Genomic DNA, 20,033 nt, shown 5'->3' with positions numbered 1-20,033 from the left:
TGACATGGTAGTATACATAGAGAATCCTAAAGATGCCACCAGAAAACTACTAGAGCTAATCATTGAATTTGGTAAAGTTGCAGGATACAAAATTAATGCACAGAAATCTCTTGCATTCCTATACACTAATGATGAAAAATCTGAAAGAGAAATTAAGGAAACACTCCCATTTACCATTGCAACAAAAAGAATAAAATACCTAAGAATAAACCTACCTGGGGAGACAAAAGACCTCTATGCAGAAAACTATAAAACACTGATAAAAGAAATTAAAGATGATACAAACAGATGGAGAGATATACCATGTTCTTTGTTTGAAAGAATCAATATTGTGAAAATGACTATACTACCCAAAGCAATCTACAGATCAAATGCAATCCCTATCAAATTACCAATGGCATTTTTTACAGAACTAGAACAAAAACTCCTTAAAATTTGTATGGAGACACAAAAGACCCCAAATAGCCAAAGCAGGCTTGAGGGGAAAAAACGGAGTTGGAGGAATCAATCTCCCTGTCTTCAGACTATAATACAAAACTACAGTAATCAGGAAAATATGGTACTGGCATAGAAACAGAAATGTAGCTCAATGGAACAGGATAGAAAGCCCAGAGATAAACCCACGCACCTATGGTCAACTAATCTATGACAAAGGAGGCAAGGATATACAATGGAGAAAAGACAGTCTCTTCAATAAGTGGTGCTGGGAAAACTGGCAGCTATATGTAAAAGAATGAAATTAGAACACTCCCTAACACCATACACAAAAATAAACTCAAAATGGATTAGAGACCTAAATGTAAGATCACACACTATAAAACTCTTAGAGGAAAGTATAGGAAGAACACTCTTTGACATAAATCACAGCAAGATCTCTTTTGATTCACCTGTTAGTGTAATGGAAATACAAACAAAAATAAACATATAGGACCTAATGAAACTTAAAAGCTTTTGCACAGCAAAGGAAACTGCAAATAAGACCAAAAGAGAACCGTCAGAATGGGAGAAAATATTTGGAAATGAATCAACAAAGGATTAATCTCTAAAATATATAAACAGCTCATGCAGTTCAATATTAAAAAAACAAACAATGCAATCCAAAAATGGGCAAAAGGCCTAAAATAGACATTTCTCCAAAGAAGACATACCAATGGGCAAGGAGCACATGAAAAGCTGCTCAACATCACTAATTATTAGAGAAATGCAAGTGAAAACTACGATGAGGTATCACCTCACACCAGTTAGAATGGGCATCATCAGAAAATCTACAAACAGCAAATGCTAGACAGGGTGTGGACAAAAGAGAACCCTCTTGCACTGTTGGTGGGAATGTAAATTGATACAGCCCCTGTGGAGAACAGTATGGAGGTTCCTTAAAAAACTAAAAATAGAATTACCATATGACCCAGCAATCCCACTACTGGGCATATACCCACAGAAAACCATAATTCAAAAACACACATGCACCCCAATGTTCATTGCAGCACTATTTACACTTGCCAGGTCATGGAAGCAACCTAAATGCCCATCAACAGACAAATGGATAAAGAAGAAGTGGTATGTATATACAATGGAATATTACTCAGCCATAAAAAGGAATGAAATTGGGTCATTTTTAGAGATGTGGATGGATCTAGATACTGTCATACAAAGTGAAATAAGTCAGAAGGAGAAAAACAAATATTGTATATTAACACATATATGTGGAATCTAGAAAAACGGTACAGATGAACTGGTTTGCTGGGCAGAAATAGAGACAGATGTAGAGAACAAACGTATGGACACCAAGGGGGGAAGTGGCGTGGGGTGGTGGTGTTGGGCTGAACTGGGAGGTTGGGATTGACATGTATACACTAATATGTATAAAATGGATAACTAATAAGAACCTGCTGTATAAAAAAAAAAAGAATTCATCTTCCAGTCAGATTTTAACTGTTATGTGTTTTGCACACATATCTGTTTTTTAGATAATTCCTTGATTGTGTAGCTTTTCTTGCATCTTTAATACTTTACATGAAGAGCTTTTTATATTGGGGATTTAATAATATTTTTTAGAAGAGCACTTTTAGTAAATCCTTAGCTCTGATATTGTTAGTGAAGAGATGCATATAAATATGAATATAATATATTGGTGTTTCAGGTCTGTTACATTATATTCTTAAGTTGTGATTAAGTTTCTTTGAAGCAACATAAAGACTGAAGACATTTAAGATTGTTGAGTATGCTATATTATGATCATAAATGGTGGTCTGAATTGCTCCCAGATCAATACTTAGGGGGAGGTCAAGGTATGCTAATAGGTTTATGTATAGGACTGGGTTTTTCTCTTTGCTTATTTATTTATGTTTATTTTAATATTTATTTATTTGGTTGCTTGGGGTCTTAGTTGTGGCTTGCGGGGTCCTTAGTTACTGCACGTTGGCTCCTTAGTTGCGGCAGGCAGGCTTCTTAGTTGTTGTGGCACGCGAACTCTTAGTTGTGTCATGAATGTGGGACCTGGTTCCCTGATCAGGGATTGAACCAGGGCCCCCTGCATTGGGAGTGCGGAGTCTTATCCACTGTGCTACCAGGAAGTCCCTCTCTTTATTTAAATGGCTGTCACCAGGATCTTAAATGCTCATCTTTTATTTGGTCATGATTCATATACACATTTTGGAAGAAATTAATGTTTATTTGAAATAGGTACAGTGTCATCTTTCCAAGAAGTCCAGATTTAAACTGCTCCCACAAAATTTTGGGGTCTCCTGTAATTAATTTCAGAGTGACTAGCAAATACTGTGTTGTACTTGGGGCATGTTGCAAAACAATTACATCGTCAGCATCCACCATTCCGGTTGCTATATGATGTAGCACTGTAAGGTATTATGAATTTTTCCTGTGAATTAGTATGTTTCCAGGAGTATTTTTATTTTTGAACCTCTAAGTGGAATTCTGATGTATAACATCAGTTAATATTGCAGGGAGAATCCCAGGTGAGGAAGTTATCACTATAGGAATCAGAATGGATATTATTATCCACATGTGAGAATGGCAAATGGATAATCAACATAAGCCTAGTAAAAATAGCCAAGTAAAAACAGCATGTGACCTAACTGCCTAAAAGTAAGGCATTGCCATACTGAAACACCACTGAGTATGACAGACTTCATTTGCAAGCATGCTTGTAATGGGGAAGCGGAAGTATAAAGTGGTCAGTGTAGATACTGTCAGTGCTTTTTACATTTAGTGAACAGAATTTTTTTTTTTTGGCTGCGTTGGGTCTTCATTGCTGCGCACGGGCTTTCTCTAGTTGTGGCAAGTGAGTGCCACTCTTCGTTGCAGTGTGCGAGCTTCTCTTGTTGCGGAGCATGGGCTCTAGGCGCACAGGCTTCAGTAGTTGCAGCACGCAGGCCCAGTAATTGCAGCACACGGGTTTTAGGGTGCGTGGGCTCAGTAGTTGTGACTCGCGGGCTCTAGAGTACAGGCTCAGTAGTTGTGGCGCACGGGCTTAGTTGCTCCACGGCATGTGGGATCTTCCCGGGCCGGGGATCAAACCCCTGTCCCGGGCTTTGGCAGGCGGATTCTTAACCACTCCACCACCAGGGAATTCCCTAGTGAACAGAATTATTACCCATTCTTTTCCTCACAAAGTATTTATTCATATTTATGAAATATAGCCAGAATGTAGTCTGATCTTTTTTCAGCTTACTGAAATATATTTTTTGCTTTTTGTCTCTTTTTCTTATAAGAAAATTCTGAAAATTGATGTTTCAGAAAGGTGCCTAAGAGTTGGGATTAGGGGCTTCCCTGGTGGCGCAGTGGTTGAGGGTTCGCCTGCCGATGCAGGGGACGCGGGTTTGTGCCCCAGTCCGGGAGGATCTCACGTGCCGCGGAGCCTGCGCGTCCAGAGCCTGTGCTCCGCAGCGGGAGAGGCCACAACAGTGAGCCCGCGTACCGCAAAAAAAAAAAAAAAAAAAAAGAGTTGGGATTATATTAAACATAGACAAGTGTGAAATATTTTATAATTTTTTAATGATGAAAACAATGATCTCATCTTTTCTTACTAGGGTAACCATTATAAAAATGTTTTCGATCTATATGAAAAGGTTGCTTGTCTTGAACCTAGAAGTAGGCCAGCCAACAGTAGGCGACAGGAGCATTCTCTTCTCTCACTTAACCTTTTACAATCTGATCTCTTCCACTGCTGTTTTACCTTAGTTGCCAAGCAACTCAACACAAAGTGATTAAATATAGCAGTCAAATACCTTGTAATATCTATAGCTTTCCTGCTTTTAATTAATCCTGATTTTATTTTTAATTGTTCTCCTTATATTTAATCTTGTAAGTGCTCTCAAATTCTTTTGGACTCCAGGTTATATAGAGAATAGATTGTGTGTATATATATGTGTGTGTGTGTGTGTGTGTATATGGTAAACAACCATACCTTTTACATTTGTTTATCGCCTGATAGCATTATTTTTTAATGTTTTGTATCTTGTCTTCCCAACCTGCTTCTAAGCTCTTGAAGGCAGGAAATCATCTCTAACTTTCAAAACTAACCGTAAAGGACTGCTTTGAAAGTTAAATAAATAGACATAGGAAACAGAGTTGTATTTGGCATGAAGGAAGCGCTAATGTTCGCAGCATTATGTTTTATTATGTAGCACAGTAGACGGTTCAATAGAACATGTATTACCTACAGGAGGGGTTAGGTAGCAAAAGATTTTTCTATTCCCTAATACCTAAAAATAATTGAAGTTTGGACATTTCTATTTCAACTCAGAGCCAAAGGAGTTGAAATGTTAAGTGCTTTCTAAATATATCTAATTTTGGGAAAATCCAGATGTGACCTGTTCCATCCAAATATTAGGTACTGCTGAGATATAATTCTGGAGGAGAAAGCAACTTCAAAGAAATCTTTAGGCTAAGTAGCGGATCACTGAATGGAGAAGCTATGAAAAACATTAATTTCTTCCCAAGGAGACTCAAGGGTTAGGTGCCCAGAAAGAGAAACTTCCTAAAAAAAAGAAAGAAGAAAAAAGAAAAAGAAACTTCCTTTTTATATATAACATGTTCCTGATTCTACTGTTTGTCAGTCTTGAAAATCATTTTGTGTCTTCTAACATGTTAGCTGTAGGCTACTAGCCTGTGGTGAGAAAAATGCCTTCCATTTGTATCTACTTTGACATATATGTACTCACCTTCATGATCATTATCTCATTTAATCCATTTAAATCAACCATCAAGGTAGGGTATTGATAAAAATGGTCATTGTTATAAATTCTTAAGCATAGATATGATGTAATAATTCACTATTTATGCCAACTTTGATATGCAGTCTCTTTTCCTTGTTCTATAGCCTATTTTAATTCAGTGCATAATCTTATTCTTCAAATTCAGAGTTTTTTCTACCATCAAATACACATTTGTTGGCTCCTTATATACCCTATGCTAGAAGTAAAAGAGATAAAAAGGAAAGCCTGCTCAGTGGATGATCCTTGCCCTTGAGGAACCTGAATTCTTTTGATGAGTGCTAAAAGAAATATTCATTAAATACAGGCCCAAAGTTAATGCATGCTCAAGTGTATGATTGAGATTGTATTACAGATGTCCAGAGAAGGGAGGGATCAGTTTATCCTGACCTACCTAAGGGAAATTTGGTGGAGAATGTGAGATTTCAGTTTATTTTTTTATTTTATTTTTTTTTGCGGTATGTGGGCCTCTCACTGTTGTGACCTCTCCCGTTGTGGAGCACAGGCTCTGGACGCGCAGGCTCAGCGGCCATAGCTCACAGGCCCAGCCGCTCCGCGGCATGTGGGATCTTCCCGGATCGGGGCACGAACCCGTGTCCCCTGCATCGGCAGGCGGACTCTCAACCACTGCACCACCAGGGAAGCCCTCAGTTTATTCTTAAAGGGTGAGTAGGATTTGGAAACACAGGGGAGGAATCTGGTAAGGTATTTCAGGTAGGGAAGAGTCTGAACAAAGATATGGCCTTTGGAGAACAGAGAGAGGAGTGATTTCACAATAGAGAAGGTGGTTTGGAGGCGGAAGGAGAGAATAGCGCTGGCTATCTAAGGTGATCTCTGATTGAACTGGGATATTGTATGAGTTTGTATTTTTTTAGCATAAGGAAAAAAAGGTTAAAAATATTTTAAGGGGCTTCCCTGGTGGCGCAGTGGTTGAGAGTCTGCCTGCCGATGCAGGGGACACGGGTTCGAGCCCCAGTCTGGGAAGATCCCACATGCCGCAGAGCAACTAGGCCCGTGAGCCACAACTACTGAGCCTGCGCGTCTGGAGCCTGTGCTCTGCAACAAGAGAGGCCGCAATAGTGAGAGGCCCGCGCACTGCGATGAAGAGTGGCCCCCCCTTGCCGCAATTAGAGAAAGCCCTTACACAGAAATGAAGACCCAACACAGCCAAAATAAATACATACATAAATAAATAAGTTAAAAAAATTTTTTTTAAACTCTCTTGAACTGAGTTACCTTCTAAAGGTATGGCACCTATTTCCCCAAACCATCATTATAATGGAATTTAACTATATACAAAGATATGTGTTATAATAGACAGTATAAAGCTATACAATAAGGATGTAGATATATTTATAAATAGATAGAGATATTACTGAGTAATGGAGAGAACTATGGGGATTTCTTGTACAGTGTGAGTTGAGAAGGATTCTTAAGCCCAAATTATTACCCACTTCTCTAATGTATAATACATACCCAATCTAATAAGTTTAGCCTGATTAGGAAGCTTACAAAAAGGACAGGTGTCCATCTTCTAGTTTTTCAAGCCAAGTATTTGTATTAAGCAGACGTCTGTTTAGTAATTGAAATAAACTAAATACCAATCTTAAGTGGATACCTTTTTAACTTTAAGGGAGAAAACCCCAAGAGAATTTAAGAAAAAGGCCATTTAAGATACAGCTAACGTCTCAGGGAATGAGCAGATTCTACTTAGAATAACTGATGGTCGTTTTGGGATGAACTAGTATAGTGAATTATGACTGGTAAGATTATATGCAGTATGTATGCTGGATGGTGCTTCACTCTCACCCGCAGTAGAATGAGGTTTAATAAACTTCTGGGTAAAGATAACTGTTTAACAAATTACTTGGTATTGAAAGTAGTTGCAGATTTAATGGTCTTTTTTTTAAAAGGATACATAAAAATGTTCCCGCAACAGAACAGTTCAAATAAAGGTGTTCTTGAATCAAAAACTTTATGGAAGTGATCATCAAAAATGTCATGTACTCTGTCAATATTACATGAACTCTGATGCCTATCTTAGGATTGTAGACCTTGGCTTTCATGTAGCAGAGAGCCATTATTGATTTTGGAACATAGAGTGTTATGCAAATTCTTTGTAAGTGTGGCACTACCACAGAAGAAGTTTCCATAAATGGGTTGCAGCAAATTCAAAATTTTTTTAGAATCTTTATATTTTTACTTCAAAAGTCATGTGAATTTTGTTTTTCTTTATAATATATCTATGTTTGTTTTTTTGTAAATATTATGTTTTAAGTTATTGAACAAAATTGACTAATCAAAAGGATATGCTGTATTTGTCCTTTTTGTGTGAGTGGGCTTAGGATATCTGACCTGCTATATTTTAGCAGTACCTTATCTAGCTCAGCTTTTTAAGGACAGCACTTGAATATAGCTGCAAAGTAATTTCACTTGGCTTCCTGCCCCAGAGGAATTAAAAAGCATGGGCATCCTTGGTTAGGTTATCATCTTTATGAAGATTTCTACCTCTATCTTTATATAAAGCAGGCATTGGTTTTGAATGAAGGAATACTGTTGTATACTATGAGCTCAATATCAGTATTGGAATACATGATTTTTAAAAATTTAATCTCAGTAGTTCAAGAAACAAATAATTGAGCTGAATAACTGAAGGTCCCTGTTTATAGATTTGAAATTCAGAAGTGAAATTTCATTACTTTTTGAATGTTGCAAACAAAAAGATTTAATACATTTGTTAGAATCAAATGATTATAATGTGCCCATATTTTTGTACTCAGTAGAAGATAAAACAATAAACATTTACTGAATGCATGTTGTGTGGCAGGTACTGTGCTAGATAATGAGAGGGCGGAGGGAGGGGGAGAGAGAGAGAGAGAAAGGGAGAACACTTGTTTCCTGTCTTTGGGGGCCTCGTAACCTAAGAGTATAATACATGTAAAATATAACTGCCATATCGCACAGTAAATACGACAATAGAGATAGCACCTAAGATACATTTGGGTCAGTGTGGGTTAACCAACCAATTTAGCTTCAGTGCCATAGAGAAAGCTTCTGAGAGTGGAATATGCTTATGCTGAAACTTAATAAATGGGGAGAGTTCTCAGGGTGGAAATGTGAGAAAAGGGCATTCCAGGCAGAGGAAACAGTGTAAAATCTTCAGGAAATTGCAGAGAGCATGGTTTAACTAAAGTGAAGGTGCATGCTAGATAGTGTTGAGAGATGACTCTTGGCCGTAGGCAGCTTCATTTTGTATACAATCCTAAGGAGTTTGAACGTCATTCTGTAATTTTTGGAGGATCATTGAAAAGTATTGAGTATGATCAGAATGATTCTCATTTTAGCAAGATTTTAGCTTTTGAAGTAGCTTAGAGGATAAATCAGGAATCGCAGGTTATGGCCCCAGGCAAGAGAAGCAGTTAGGGTGTCAATTGCTGTAGTCTAAATGATGAATGTGAGGGCCGTTAAAGTGGCAGAGGGAATGACAAGAAAAGGATAGATTCCAGATAAATTAAAGAAACGGAATCAATAACATTTAATGATTGATTGTGGGTAGTGAGAGAGGAGGAAGATAGAAATTCATGTCTGGTGTGAATAATGGGATTAGATGGGTAAATTTCTCACTAGGTTTTTGAGAGAAGTTTTACTTTATGTATGTGAATAGCTTCTACAAAATTGGTAAACATGAAGGTAACTTCTGAGTAGGTCATTTCTAAGTTTCTCTTTATCTTTATTTACAGATGCCACTTCAAATGAACAACAAGAGCTTTTCTGTCAGAAGCTGCAGCAGTGTTGCATACTCTTTGATTTCATGGACTCTGTTTCAGACTTGAAGAGCAAAGAAGTTAAAAGAGCAACATTGAATGAACTGGTTGAGTATGTTTCAACTAATCGTGGTGTAATTGTTGAATCAGCGTATTCTGATATAGTAAAAATGGTAAGCCTCTAGACTTAAGTTCCTCAGATTTATATAAATTCAAGTAAGATCTGAAGTGTAATTATGATTTAATGAGACTGATTTTTAATAAATATACAATAATTAATGTGCTCAAAAGAATGTTTTTTTTAAATAGTCCATTTGAAAGATTATCCATCCATTCCAATGATGGTGTCATTGCTTTATAATAGTTTGGGAATTCAGTAGCCACAGTGGCTGGTGGCTACCACATTGGATAGTGCATATCTAGAGCTTAGGAGAAAGATATAAGCTCAAGGTAATACAGATTGATAGATAATTAACATGCAGCTGAATAGCTGCGGAGAAAGAACATCTAAAGGGGGAAGAAAAGACCAATGAAAAACTATGGGGCTCTCAGCAGTGGATAAGGGAGTCAGGTCTAAAATAAATCTTATTTAGGACATTTTGATATCATATATGTAGATTCTATAACACTGAATTTTAAACAAAACGTGAGACAAGTTAAATGATGTAAACAAGAGTTTGAAATATCTGCTGTGAAAAGTATTGAAGTAAGGTTGTTTAGGATACTGTTTATTAATTATTTAACCATATTCTCCATCAAACTGTAGAAATTTGTTTCGGACTTGTGGTTTTTGTATTTTGGTGCATAACAAATACAAAAAATTCATTTGAAATAATTAGAGTCACTGAGTACACAATTTAAGCTTAAATGTTGGTTATAGAAGGTTATAGCAAGTATAATCTAAGCTATAAACTATACAGTTTAGTTGCCTTAATTTCTTTCCCTGTGCCTGATATATGTTCTGGGGGAAGAGCAAAATGTGCAGGAAAGTTAAATTTGACCCTAATGTACTAGCTGAGTTTTCTTTCATCATATTGTACTAGAAGACAAATTAAAAGGAGTTAGGACATTTTGGGTTTTTTTTTCTTTTTAAAAAACAAAATAAAAGCCTTAAGATTTTTTTAAACATTAGCTCTAGAGAGAACATTAATCAAAATGAAATTAGCTTCCTCAATTCCACAGATAATTAAAAGAGACAGTTTGAGAATATAAGTATTGATTATTGATAGACTTTGTATTTTGTTCTTTGTTTTGTGTTTGTCATTAAAAAATGTTCAGGGGGAAAATGCAATATTTCCACTTTATTGATTTCAAATGGTTTGTATTCAGGAATTTTGAAAATCCTAGGGAAGATATTTTTATCTCTCTAAAGTTGTTGCCTCAGATATTGAAAGTACTCAAATATTTGAGTCAAGTTATTTTGTAATTTTCTATTTACTAATAAATTCTGAGATTTAATTTCTTTTCCCAAGTAAAAAGATGCGTGTGTTTTGTCCTTTTTTTTTTTTTTAAACTTCTGGGTACTTAATTTCTAGATAAGAAGCGAACTCACCCACTTAGTTCTTTAAAGCTCTTCTGTGTATTTGCTGTATACAGTTAATTTTATTGGTGGCTACAAGGTTTAACTTTTACTACCAACAATAATAAGTATGATTTCAAAGGCAAATTATGCCCTCCTATGGGATATATTTCCTTTTCAAGTTCTATCTATGACTTTCTGCCACTCTGTGAAATTGATATTTATCAAACTATTTATTGGCTCTGCCTTCATATACTGGCTTTGAGTTCTAGCAAATCAAATTCTGGATTATAACTTTCTAAGTCTTATGGTTATAGTAATTGACCATTAGCAGTTGTTTGGATTGCCATAGATGCTACTTCATATGAATGGTTGGGAATTTGCTTGCACCACCAAACAACGCTTGTCTCATCCTCTGTTCCCCAAATAATTAATCTTAAATGACCAACCCCTCAAAATTAGGGCCTTACATGTTTACTAAACCATTTGGTCTGTCAGTCTGTTCATCATTCTTCAACGAATTTTGAGTTGGGCTCACAATCCATCCTTTGCTAGAGAAAAAGGATATGTAGTTTACTTTGGTACTAAGACAGACAATGTGAAAGATGAAGTTATAACCTAAAATGAAGACTCTGAAATGAAGAGTCTCAAAGCATATCCTTATTTCAGAGAGATTAATATATTTTTAAAAAACACTCAGAGTTAATGAAATACAGTAAATTAAGTCATCATGGGGTATTATAACTCTGTCTGTAATGGTAGTGAATAACTGTGTCTGTAATGACAGTGAAAGTATTCTACCCCCATCCTCCTCTTCTTTAGTGTGATGTGTATGTGTAAGAGATATTTTACCAAACTCTTGGGTTATAAGGTAAGTAAATGGCTGGGTTAGAATATGGGGGGAGTTGTGGAAAGATGAAAAGAATCAAGTTAGGGATAGGGAGAGTTAGGAACTTTATGCTCCGCCCCCCAGTTCCCTCACATCCTTTTTTTTTTTTTTTTTTTTTTAAAAGCAAAACTTGGAAAGAAAAATTTGTGATTTAAGGAAGAAGAGTCTAGAGGTAATCTGTACGAAGTTTGATATCTATAGAAGTCAGAATTATGGGACAGAGAAAAGAGAGAAACAAATGGCTGCCTTCATATCTTGAAGAGATTTATAGGTTTTGAACTAAGCTTACAGCCACAACTTAACCTTTTTCTTAAATAAAGTTATCTTAAAAATATTTCATTTTGCATTTTTTAATTCAATTAAGCAACAAAAACATACGTTTATTTAGAACATGAATCTAAATTTATTTTTCTTTACAGATCAGTGCTAACATCTTCCGAACTCTTCCTCCAAGTGATAATCCAGATTTTGATCCAGAAGAGGATGAGCCCACACTTGAGGCCTCTTGGCCTCACATACAAGTATGGAACATAACTCTGTATTGACAATTTTTGCATTTATGATATTCTGCTGAAATCACAGAACTCTGTTTTAGACCTGAGTGTCTATTTAAAGTACTTGACTTTTTTTTTTTTTTTTCTTTTTTTGCGGTACGTGGGCCTCTCACTGTTTTGGCCTCTCCCGTTGCGGAGCACAGGCTCCGGATGCACAGGCTCAGCAACCATGGCTCATGAGCCTAGCCGCTCTGCAGCATGTGGGATCTTCCTGGACCGGGGCACGAACCCGCGTCCCCTGCATTGGCAGGCGGACTCTCAACCACTGCGCCACCAGGGAAGCCCTAAAGTACTTGACTTTTAATGTGTTTTCTTAACATTTTCTTTTCTCAAAATATTGCTTTTCACTTTTTTTTATTGTGGTAAAATACACTTAACATTTACCATTTAAACCATTTTAAAGTGTATTCTGTAGCATTTAGTGCATTTTTTTTTTTTTTTTTTTTTTTTGCGGTTCACGGGCCTCTCACTGTTGTGGCCTCTCCCGTTGCGGAGCGCAGGCTCAGTGGCCATGGATCACGGGCCTAGCCGCTCCACGGCATGTGGTATCTTCCTGGACCGGGGCACGAACCCATGTCCCCTGCATCGGCAGGCAGACTCTCAACCACTGCACCACCGGGGAAGCCCCGCATTTAGTGCATTTTTAATGCTATGCAACCATCACTACTATCTAGTTCCATAACCTTTTCATCACCCCAAATGGAAACCCCCTTGTCATTAACAGTCATTTGCCATTCTCCCACCCCCACAGCCCCTGGCAGCTTTTCATCCACATTCTGTCTCTATGGATTTGCTTGTCCTGGATATTTAATATAAATGGAGTCATATAATATGTGGCCTTTTGTGTTTGGGTTATTTCACTTAACATAATATTTTCAGGGTTTAACAATATTGTAACATGTATCAATATGTCATTCCTTTTAATGGCTGAATAATATTCCATTGTATGGACATACCACATTTTGTTTATCCATTAATCAGTGGATGGACATTTGGATGGTTTCTACCTTTTCGGTGTTGTGATTAGAGCTGTTAAGAATGTTACACATTCATGTACAAGTTTTTGTTTAACATCTGTTTCCCATAGATTTTGATATGTTGTGTTTTTGTTTTCATTCATTTCAAAATATTTTCTGATTTCCTCTGTGATTTATTTGGCCCATTAGTTATTTAGGAATGTGTTTAATTTCTACATATTTGTGACTCCCGGATTTCTTTCTGTTATTGATTTATAATTTTATTCCATTGTGGTTGTAGAATGTACTTTGAAGTTTTCAATCCTTTTAAATTTATTGAGGCTTCTTTTTATGGTCTAGCATATGGTTTATCATGGAGAATGTTTCATGTGTACTTGAGAAGACCATGTATACTATTGTTGTTGGGTAGAGTGTTGTGTTGAAATCTCTTAGATCTAGTTGGTTGTTTAAGTCTTCTGTTTCTTTGTTGATGCTCTGTCTAGTTCTGTCCATTATTGAAAGTGAGATATTGAAGTCTCCAACTATTGTTGTTGAATTGTCTATTTCTCTCTTCAGTTCTGTCAGTTTTTGCTTCAGGAATTTTGGGGGCCCTATTGTTAACTGCATATGTTTATAATTGTTTTATCTTCCTCTTGGATATGTCCTTTATCATTATAACTCTAATAACAGTTTTTGTGTTAAAGTTCATTTTTTCTGATATTTACTGTCACTGCTGCTGTCTAACTCTCTTTTGGTTACTGTTTGCATGATATGTCTTTTCCATACATTTACTTCTTATCTGTTTGTTTCTTTGAATCTAAATTGTGTTTTTTAGGAATTCCCTTGTGGTCCAGTGGTTAGGACTCTCCACTTTCACTGCTGAGGGCCTGGGTTCATTCCCTGGTCAGGGAACTAAGATCCTGCAAGCTGCACAGCATGGCAAATAAATAAATAAATAAATAGTGTTTCTTGTAAGCAGCATGTAGTTGGAACCCGTTTTTTTTTGTTTGTTTCTTTCTTTCTTTTAATCAATTTTGACCACCTCTGCCTTTTGAGCAGTGTTTAATCCATTTACATTTAATGTAATTACTGATAAGGTAGGATTTATGTCTTCCATTTTGCTGTTTTATGTCTTATATCTTTTTTGTTCCTCTATTCCTCCATTATTACCTTTTGTATTAAATAGGTATTTTCTAGTGTACCATTTTAATTCTCTTGTTTCTTTAACTATATTTTTTTGAGTTACTTTCTTAGTATTACCCTAGGGATTACAATTAGCATCTTAAAACAATCTAGTTTGGTTGAATACTAACTTAAGTTTAGTAGTATACAAAATTTTGGTCCAGTATACCTCCATTCCCTCCCACTTCCTTTGTGGTATTACTGTCATACAAATTAGATCTTTATGCAGACATAAAATAGCATCTTATTGCACTTTGCAGATATTGCATTTTTTACAAATTGAAGGTTTGTGGCAATCCTGTGTTGAACAAGTCTATCAGAACCATTTTCCAACAGCATTTGCTTACTTCATGTCTCAGTGTCACATTCTGGAATACTTCAGACTTTTACATTGTTATATTTTTTTATGGTGATCAGTGATCTTTGATGTTATTATTGCAAAAAGATTACAACTTCCTGAAGACTCAGATGATGGTTAGCATTTTTTAGCAATAAAGTATTTTTTAATTAAAGTATGTACACTTTTTTTAAACATAATGCTATTGCATACTTAAGAGACTGTAGTGTACACATAACTTTTATATGCATTGGGAAACCAAAAAATAATGTGACTTGCTTTAGTGCAGTATTCGCTTTATTATGGTGGTCTGGAACCAAACCTGCAATATCTCCAAGGTATGCTTATACATTGTACACCCGTCAACACAGTTTTGTAATTTTGTAATTACAACACAGTTTTGTAATTACAACACAGTTTTGTAATTTTGTCCTTTCATTTAAGCCTGAAGGATTCCTTTTAGTATTTCCTGTAAGGCGCAATAGTATTTCCTATTTGTCTGTTGATCTGGGAATCTCTTAATTTTCCCTTCGTTTTTGAAGGAGAGTTTTGCTGGCTATAGAATTCTTGGCTAACTGCCTTTTTCCTTCAACACTTCGAAGGTGTCATCCTATTGGTGCTCTGGTGTCCATGGTTTTCTTGTGACAAGTCAGTTATTAATCATATTTAGGATCTGATGTATGTGATAAGTTATTTATTACTTGCTGCTTTGAAAATTTTCTTTGTCTTTAACTTTCTGTCTGTTTGATTATGATGCCTCTAGATATGCATCTCTTTGACTATTCTAGCTGGACTTCAGTGAGCTCCACTTAATAGTTCATTGTATAAATTAATACTTTTCATCAAATTTGGGTTGTTTTTAGCTATTTCTTCAGCTATTTTTGTTCATCTTTCTCCTCTCCCTCTGAGACTCCCAGTATGTATATCTTGGTATGATTGATGGTATCCCACAGGTCTCTGAAGCTCTGTTCATTTTGTGTTCAATCTTTCTTTCTACACCTCAAACTAGATAATCTCTATTGACCTTTCTTCTGCCAGCTCAAACTGTTTTTCATTGTTTTTTGTGAGACAGCAAATTTACTGAAGTCCTCACCCGGCCATTGCATAAGTCCATCTCTGTAGCACATCTTTTTAGTTGAGACTGAGGGAGGGATAGTCTTCTTGTCCTAATGCCATTGTGTGACAACTCACTCCTCATAATAATTGGAAAATTGGTAATAAAAATTTATTATATAGATTGGTTCAAGATGGTGGAGTGGAAGGATGTGGTCTCACTCCCTCTTGCAAGAGCACTGGAATCAAAACTAACTGCTGAACAGTCATCGACAGGAAGACACTGGAACTCACCAAAAAAGATACCCCACATCCAAAGACAAAGGAGAAGCCACAATGAGACGGTAGGAGGGGCACAATCACAATAAAATCAAATCCCATAACTGCTGGGTTGGGTGACTCACAAACTGGAGAACACTTATACCACAGGAGTCCAACCACTGGAGTGAAGGTTCTGAGCCCCACGTCAGGCTTCCCAACCTGGGGGTCCGGCAATGGGAGGAGGAATTCCTGGAGAATCAGACTTTGAAGGCTAGCGAGATTTGATTGCAGGACTTCGACAAGACTAGGGGAAACAGAGACTCCACTCTTGGAGGGCACACACAAAGTAGTGTGTGCATTGGGACCCAGAGGAAGGAGCAGTGACCCCACAGGAGACTGAACCAGACCTACCTGCTAGTGTTGGAGGGTCTCCTGCAGAGGCCAGGAGTGGCTGTGTCTCACCATGAGGACAAGGACACTGGCAGCAGAAGTTCTTGGAAGTACTCGTTGGCGTGAGCCCTCCCAGTGTCCGCCATTAACCCCACCAGAGAGGTAGGCTGGTAGGCTCCAGTGTTGGGTCTCCTCAGACCAAACAACCAACAAGGAGGGAACCCAGCCCTACCCATCAGCAGACAAGCAGATTAAAGTTTTACTGAGCTCAGCCCACCAGAGCAACAGCCAGCTCTACCCACCACCAGTCCCTTCCTTCAGGAAACTTGCACAAGCCTCTTAGATAGCCTCATCCACCAGAGGGTAGAAAGCAGAAGCAAGAAGAACTACAATCCTGCAGGCTGTGGAACAAAAACCACATTCACAGAAAGACAGACAAGATGAAAAGGCAGAGAGCTATGTACCAGATGAAGGAAAAAGATAAAACCCCAGAAAAACAACTAAATGAAGTAGAGATAGGCAACTTTCCAGAAAAAGAATTCAGAATAATGATAGTGAAGATGATCCAGGACCTCAGAAAAAGAATGGAGGCAAAGATCGAGAACATGCAAGAAATGTTTAACAAAGACCTAGAAGAATTGAAGAACAAACACCTAGAAGAATTAAAAAACAAACAAACAGAGATGACCAATACAGTAAGTGAAATGAAAAATACACTAGAAGGAAGCAATAGCAGAATAACTGAGGCAGAAGAATGGATAAGTGACGTGGAAGACAGAATGGTGGAGTTCACTGCTGTGGAACAGACTAAAGAAAAAAGAATGAAAAGAAATGAAGACAGCCTATGAGACCTCTGGGACAACATTAAACGCAACAGCATTCGCATTATAGGGATCCCAGAAGGAGAAGAGAGAAAGGACCCGAGAAAATATTTGAAGAGATTATAGTCTAAAACTTCTCTAACATGGGAAAGGAAATAGCCACCCAAGTCCAGGAAGCACAGAGAGTCCAAGGCAGGAAAAACCCAAGGAGAAATGGGCCGAGACACACAGTAATCAAATTGACAAAAATTAAAGGCAAAGAAATATCATTGAAAGCAGCAAGGGAAAAAACGACAAATAACATACAAGGGACCTCCCATAAGGTTAACAGCTGGTTTTTCAGAAGAAACTCTACAAGCCAGAAGGCAGTGGCATGATATATTTAAAGTGATGAAAGGGAAGGAATTTAAAGGGATGAAAGGGAACCTACAACCAAGATTACTCTATCCAGCAAGGATCTCATTCAGATTCAACAGAGAAAAGCTTTACAGACAAGCAAAAGCTGGGAGAATTCAGCACCATCAAACAAGCTCTACAACAAATGCGAAAAGAACTTCTTTAAGTGGGAAACACAAGAGAAGAAAAGGACCTACAAAAACAAACCCAAAACAATTAAGAAAATGGTCATAGGAACATACATATCGATAATTACCTTAAATGTGAATGGATTAAGTGCTCCAACCAAAAGACACAGGCTCGCTGAATGCATACAAAAACAAGACCCATCTATATGCTGTCTACAACGACCCACTTCAGACCTAGGGACACATACAGACTGAAAGTGAGAGGATGGAAAAACATATTCCATGCAAGTGGAAATCAAAAGAAAGCTGGAGTAGCAATACTCATATCAGATAAAATAGACTTTAAAATAAAGAATGTTACAAGAGACAGGAAGGACACTACATAATGATCAAGGGATCAATCCAAGAAGAAGATATAACAATTATAAATATATATGCACCCAACATAGGAGCACCTCAATACATAAGGCAACTGCTAACAGCTCTAAAAGAGGAAATCGACAGTAACACAATAATAGTGGGAGACTTTAACACCTCACTTACACCAATGGACAGATCATCCAAAATGAAAATTAATAAGGAAACACAAGCTTTAAAGGACACAATAGACCAGATAGATTTAATTGATATTTATAGGACATTCCATCCAAAAACAGCAGATTACACTTTCTTCTCAAGTGGGCACAGAACATTCTCAAGGATAGATCACATCCTGGGTCACAAATCAAGCTTCAGTAAATTTAAGAAAATTGAAATCATATCAAGCATTTTTTCTGACCACAATGCTATGAGATTAGAAATCAATTACAGAGAAAAAAACGTAAAAAACACAAACACATGGAGACTAAACAATACGTTACTAAATAACCAAGAGATCACTGAAGAAATCCAAGAGGAAATTAAGAAGTACCTAGAGACAAATGACAACGAAAACACGATGATCCAAAACCTATGGGATGCAGCAAAAGCAGTTCTAAGAGTAAAGTTTATAGCATTACAAGCCTACCTCAGGAAACAAGAAAAATCTCAAATAAACAATCTAACCTTACACCTAAAGGAACTAGAGAAAGAAAAACAGACAAAACCCAAAGTTAGTAGAAGGAAAGAAACCATAAAGATCAGAGCAGAAATAAGTGAAATAGAAACAAAGAAAACAGTAGCAAAGATCAATAAAACTAAAAGGTGGTTCTTTGAGAAGATAAACAAAATTGATAAACCATTAGCCAGACTCATCAATAAAAAGAGGGAGAGGACTCAATAAAATTAGAAATGAAAAGGGAGACGTTTCAATAGACACCACAGAAATACAAAGCATCCTAAGAGACTACTACAAGCAACTCTATGCCAATAAAATGGACAACCTGGAAGAAATGGGCAAATTCTTAGAAAGGTATAACCTTCTAAGACTGAACCACGAAGAAATAGAAAATATGAGCAGACCAATCACAAGTAATGAAATTGAAACTGTGATTAAAAATCTTCCAACAAACAAAAGTCCAGGACCAGATGGCTTCACAGGTGAATTCTATCAAACATTTAGAGAAGAGCTAACACCCATCCTTCTCAAACTCTTCCAAAACATTGCAGAGGAAGGAACACTCCCAAACTCATTCTATGAGGCCACCATCACCCTGATACCAAAACCAGACAAAGATACTACAAAAAAAAGAAAATTACAGACCAATATCACTGATGAATATGGATGTAAAAATCCTCAACAGAATACTAGCAAACAGACTCCAACAGCACATTAAAAGGATCATACAGCATAATCAACTGGGATTTATCCCAGGGATGCAAGGATTCTTCAGTATACGCAAATCAATCAATGTGGTACACCATATTAACAAATTGAAGAATAAAAACCGTATGATCATCTCAATAGATGCAGAAAAAGCTTTTGACAGAATTCAACACCTATTTATGATAAAAACTCTCCAGAAAGTGGGCATAGAGGGAACCTACCTCAACATGATAAAGGCCATATATGACAAACCCACAGCAAACATCATTCTCAATGGTGAAAAACTGAAAGCATTTCCTCTAAGATCAGGAACAAGACAAGGATGGCCACCCTCACGACGGTTATTTAACATAGTTTTGGAAGGTCCTAGCCACGGCAGTCAGAGAAGAGAAAGAAATAAAATGAATGCAAATTGGAAAACAAGAAGTAAAACTGTCACTGTTTGCAGATGACATGATAGTATACATAGAGAATCCTACAGATGCCACCAGAAAACTACTAGCGCTAATTTGGTAAAGTTGCAGGATACAAAATTAATGCACAGAAATCTCTTGCATTCCTATACACTAATGATGAAAAATCTGAAAGAGAAATTAAGGAAACACTCCCATTTACCATTGCAACAAAAAGAATAAAATACCTAAGAATAAACCTACCTAGGGAGACAAAAGACATGTATGCAGAAAACTGTAAGACACCGATGAAAGAAATAAAAGATGATACAAACAAATGGAGAGACATACCGTGTTCTTGGATTGGAAGAATCAATATTGTGAAAATGACTATACTACCCAAAGCAATCTACAGA

The 20,033-nt window shown here is 36.9% G+C and overlaps 1 protein-coding gene across 1 annotated transcript in view; it reads left to right on the top strand.

Moving 5' to 3' along the window:
* Nucleotides 1–20,033, top strand: part of PPP2R5A (protein phosphatase 2 regulatory subunit B'alpha) — a 94,271-nt gene that overhangs the window by 38,752 nt on the left and 35,486 nt on the right. The window contains exons 2-3 of the mRNA XM_032626736.1: nucleotides 8,972–9,168; nucleotides 11,823–11,924. Coding sequence (XP_032482627.1) covers nucleotides 8,972–9,168; nucleotides 11,823–11,924 — 299 coding nt within the window. The remainder of the gene's footprint in view (nucleotides 1–8,971; nucleotides 9,169–11,822; nucleotides 11,925–20,033) is intronic.

Source organism: Phocoena sinus, chromosome 1 (assembly GCF_008692025.1).
Source record: "Phocoena sinus isolate mPhoSin1 chromosome 1, mPhoSin1.pri, whole genome shotgun sequence".
NCBI classification, from domain to species: domain Eukaryota; kingdom Metazoa; phylum Chordata; class Mammalia; order Artiodactyla; family Phocoenidae; genus Phocoena; species Phocoena sinus.
Note: the sequence above shows the minus strand (reverse complement) of the source record. Positions and strands in the feature narration are given on the sequence as shown.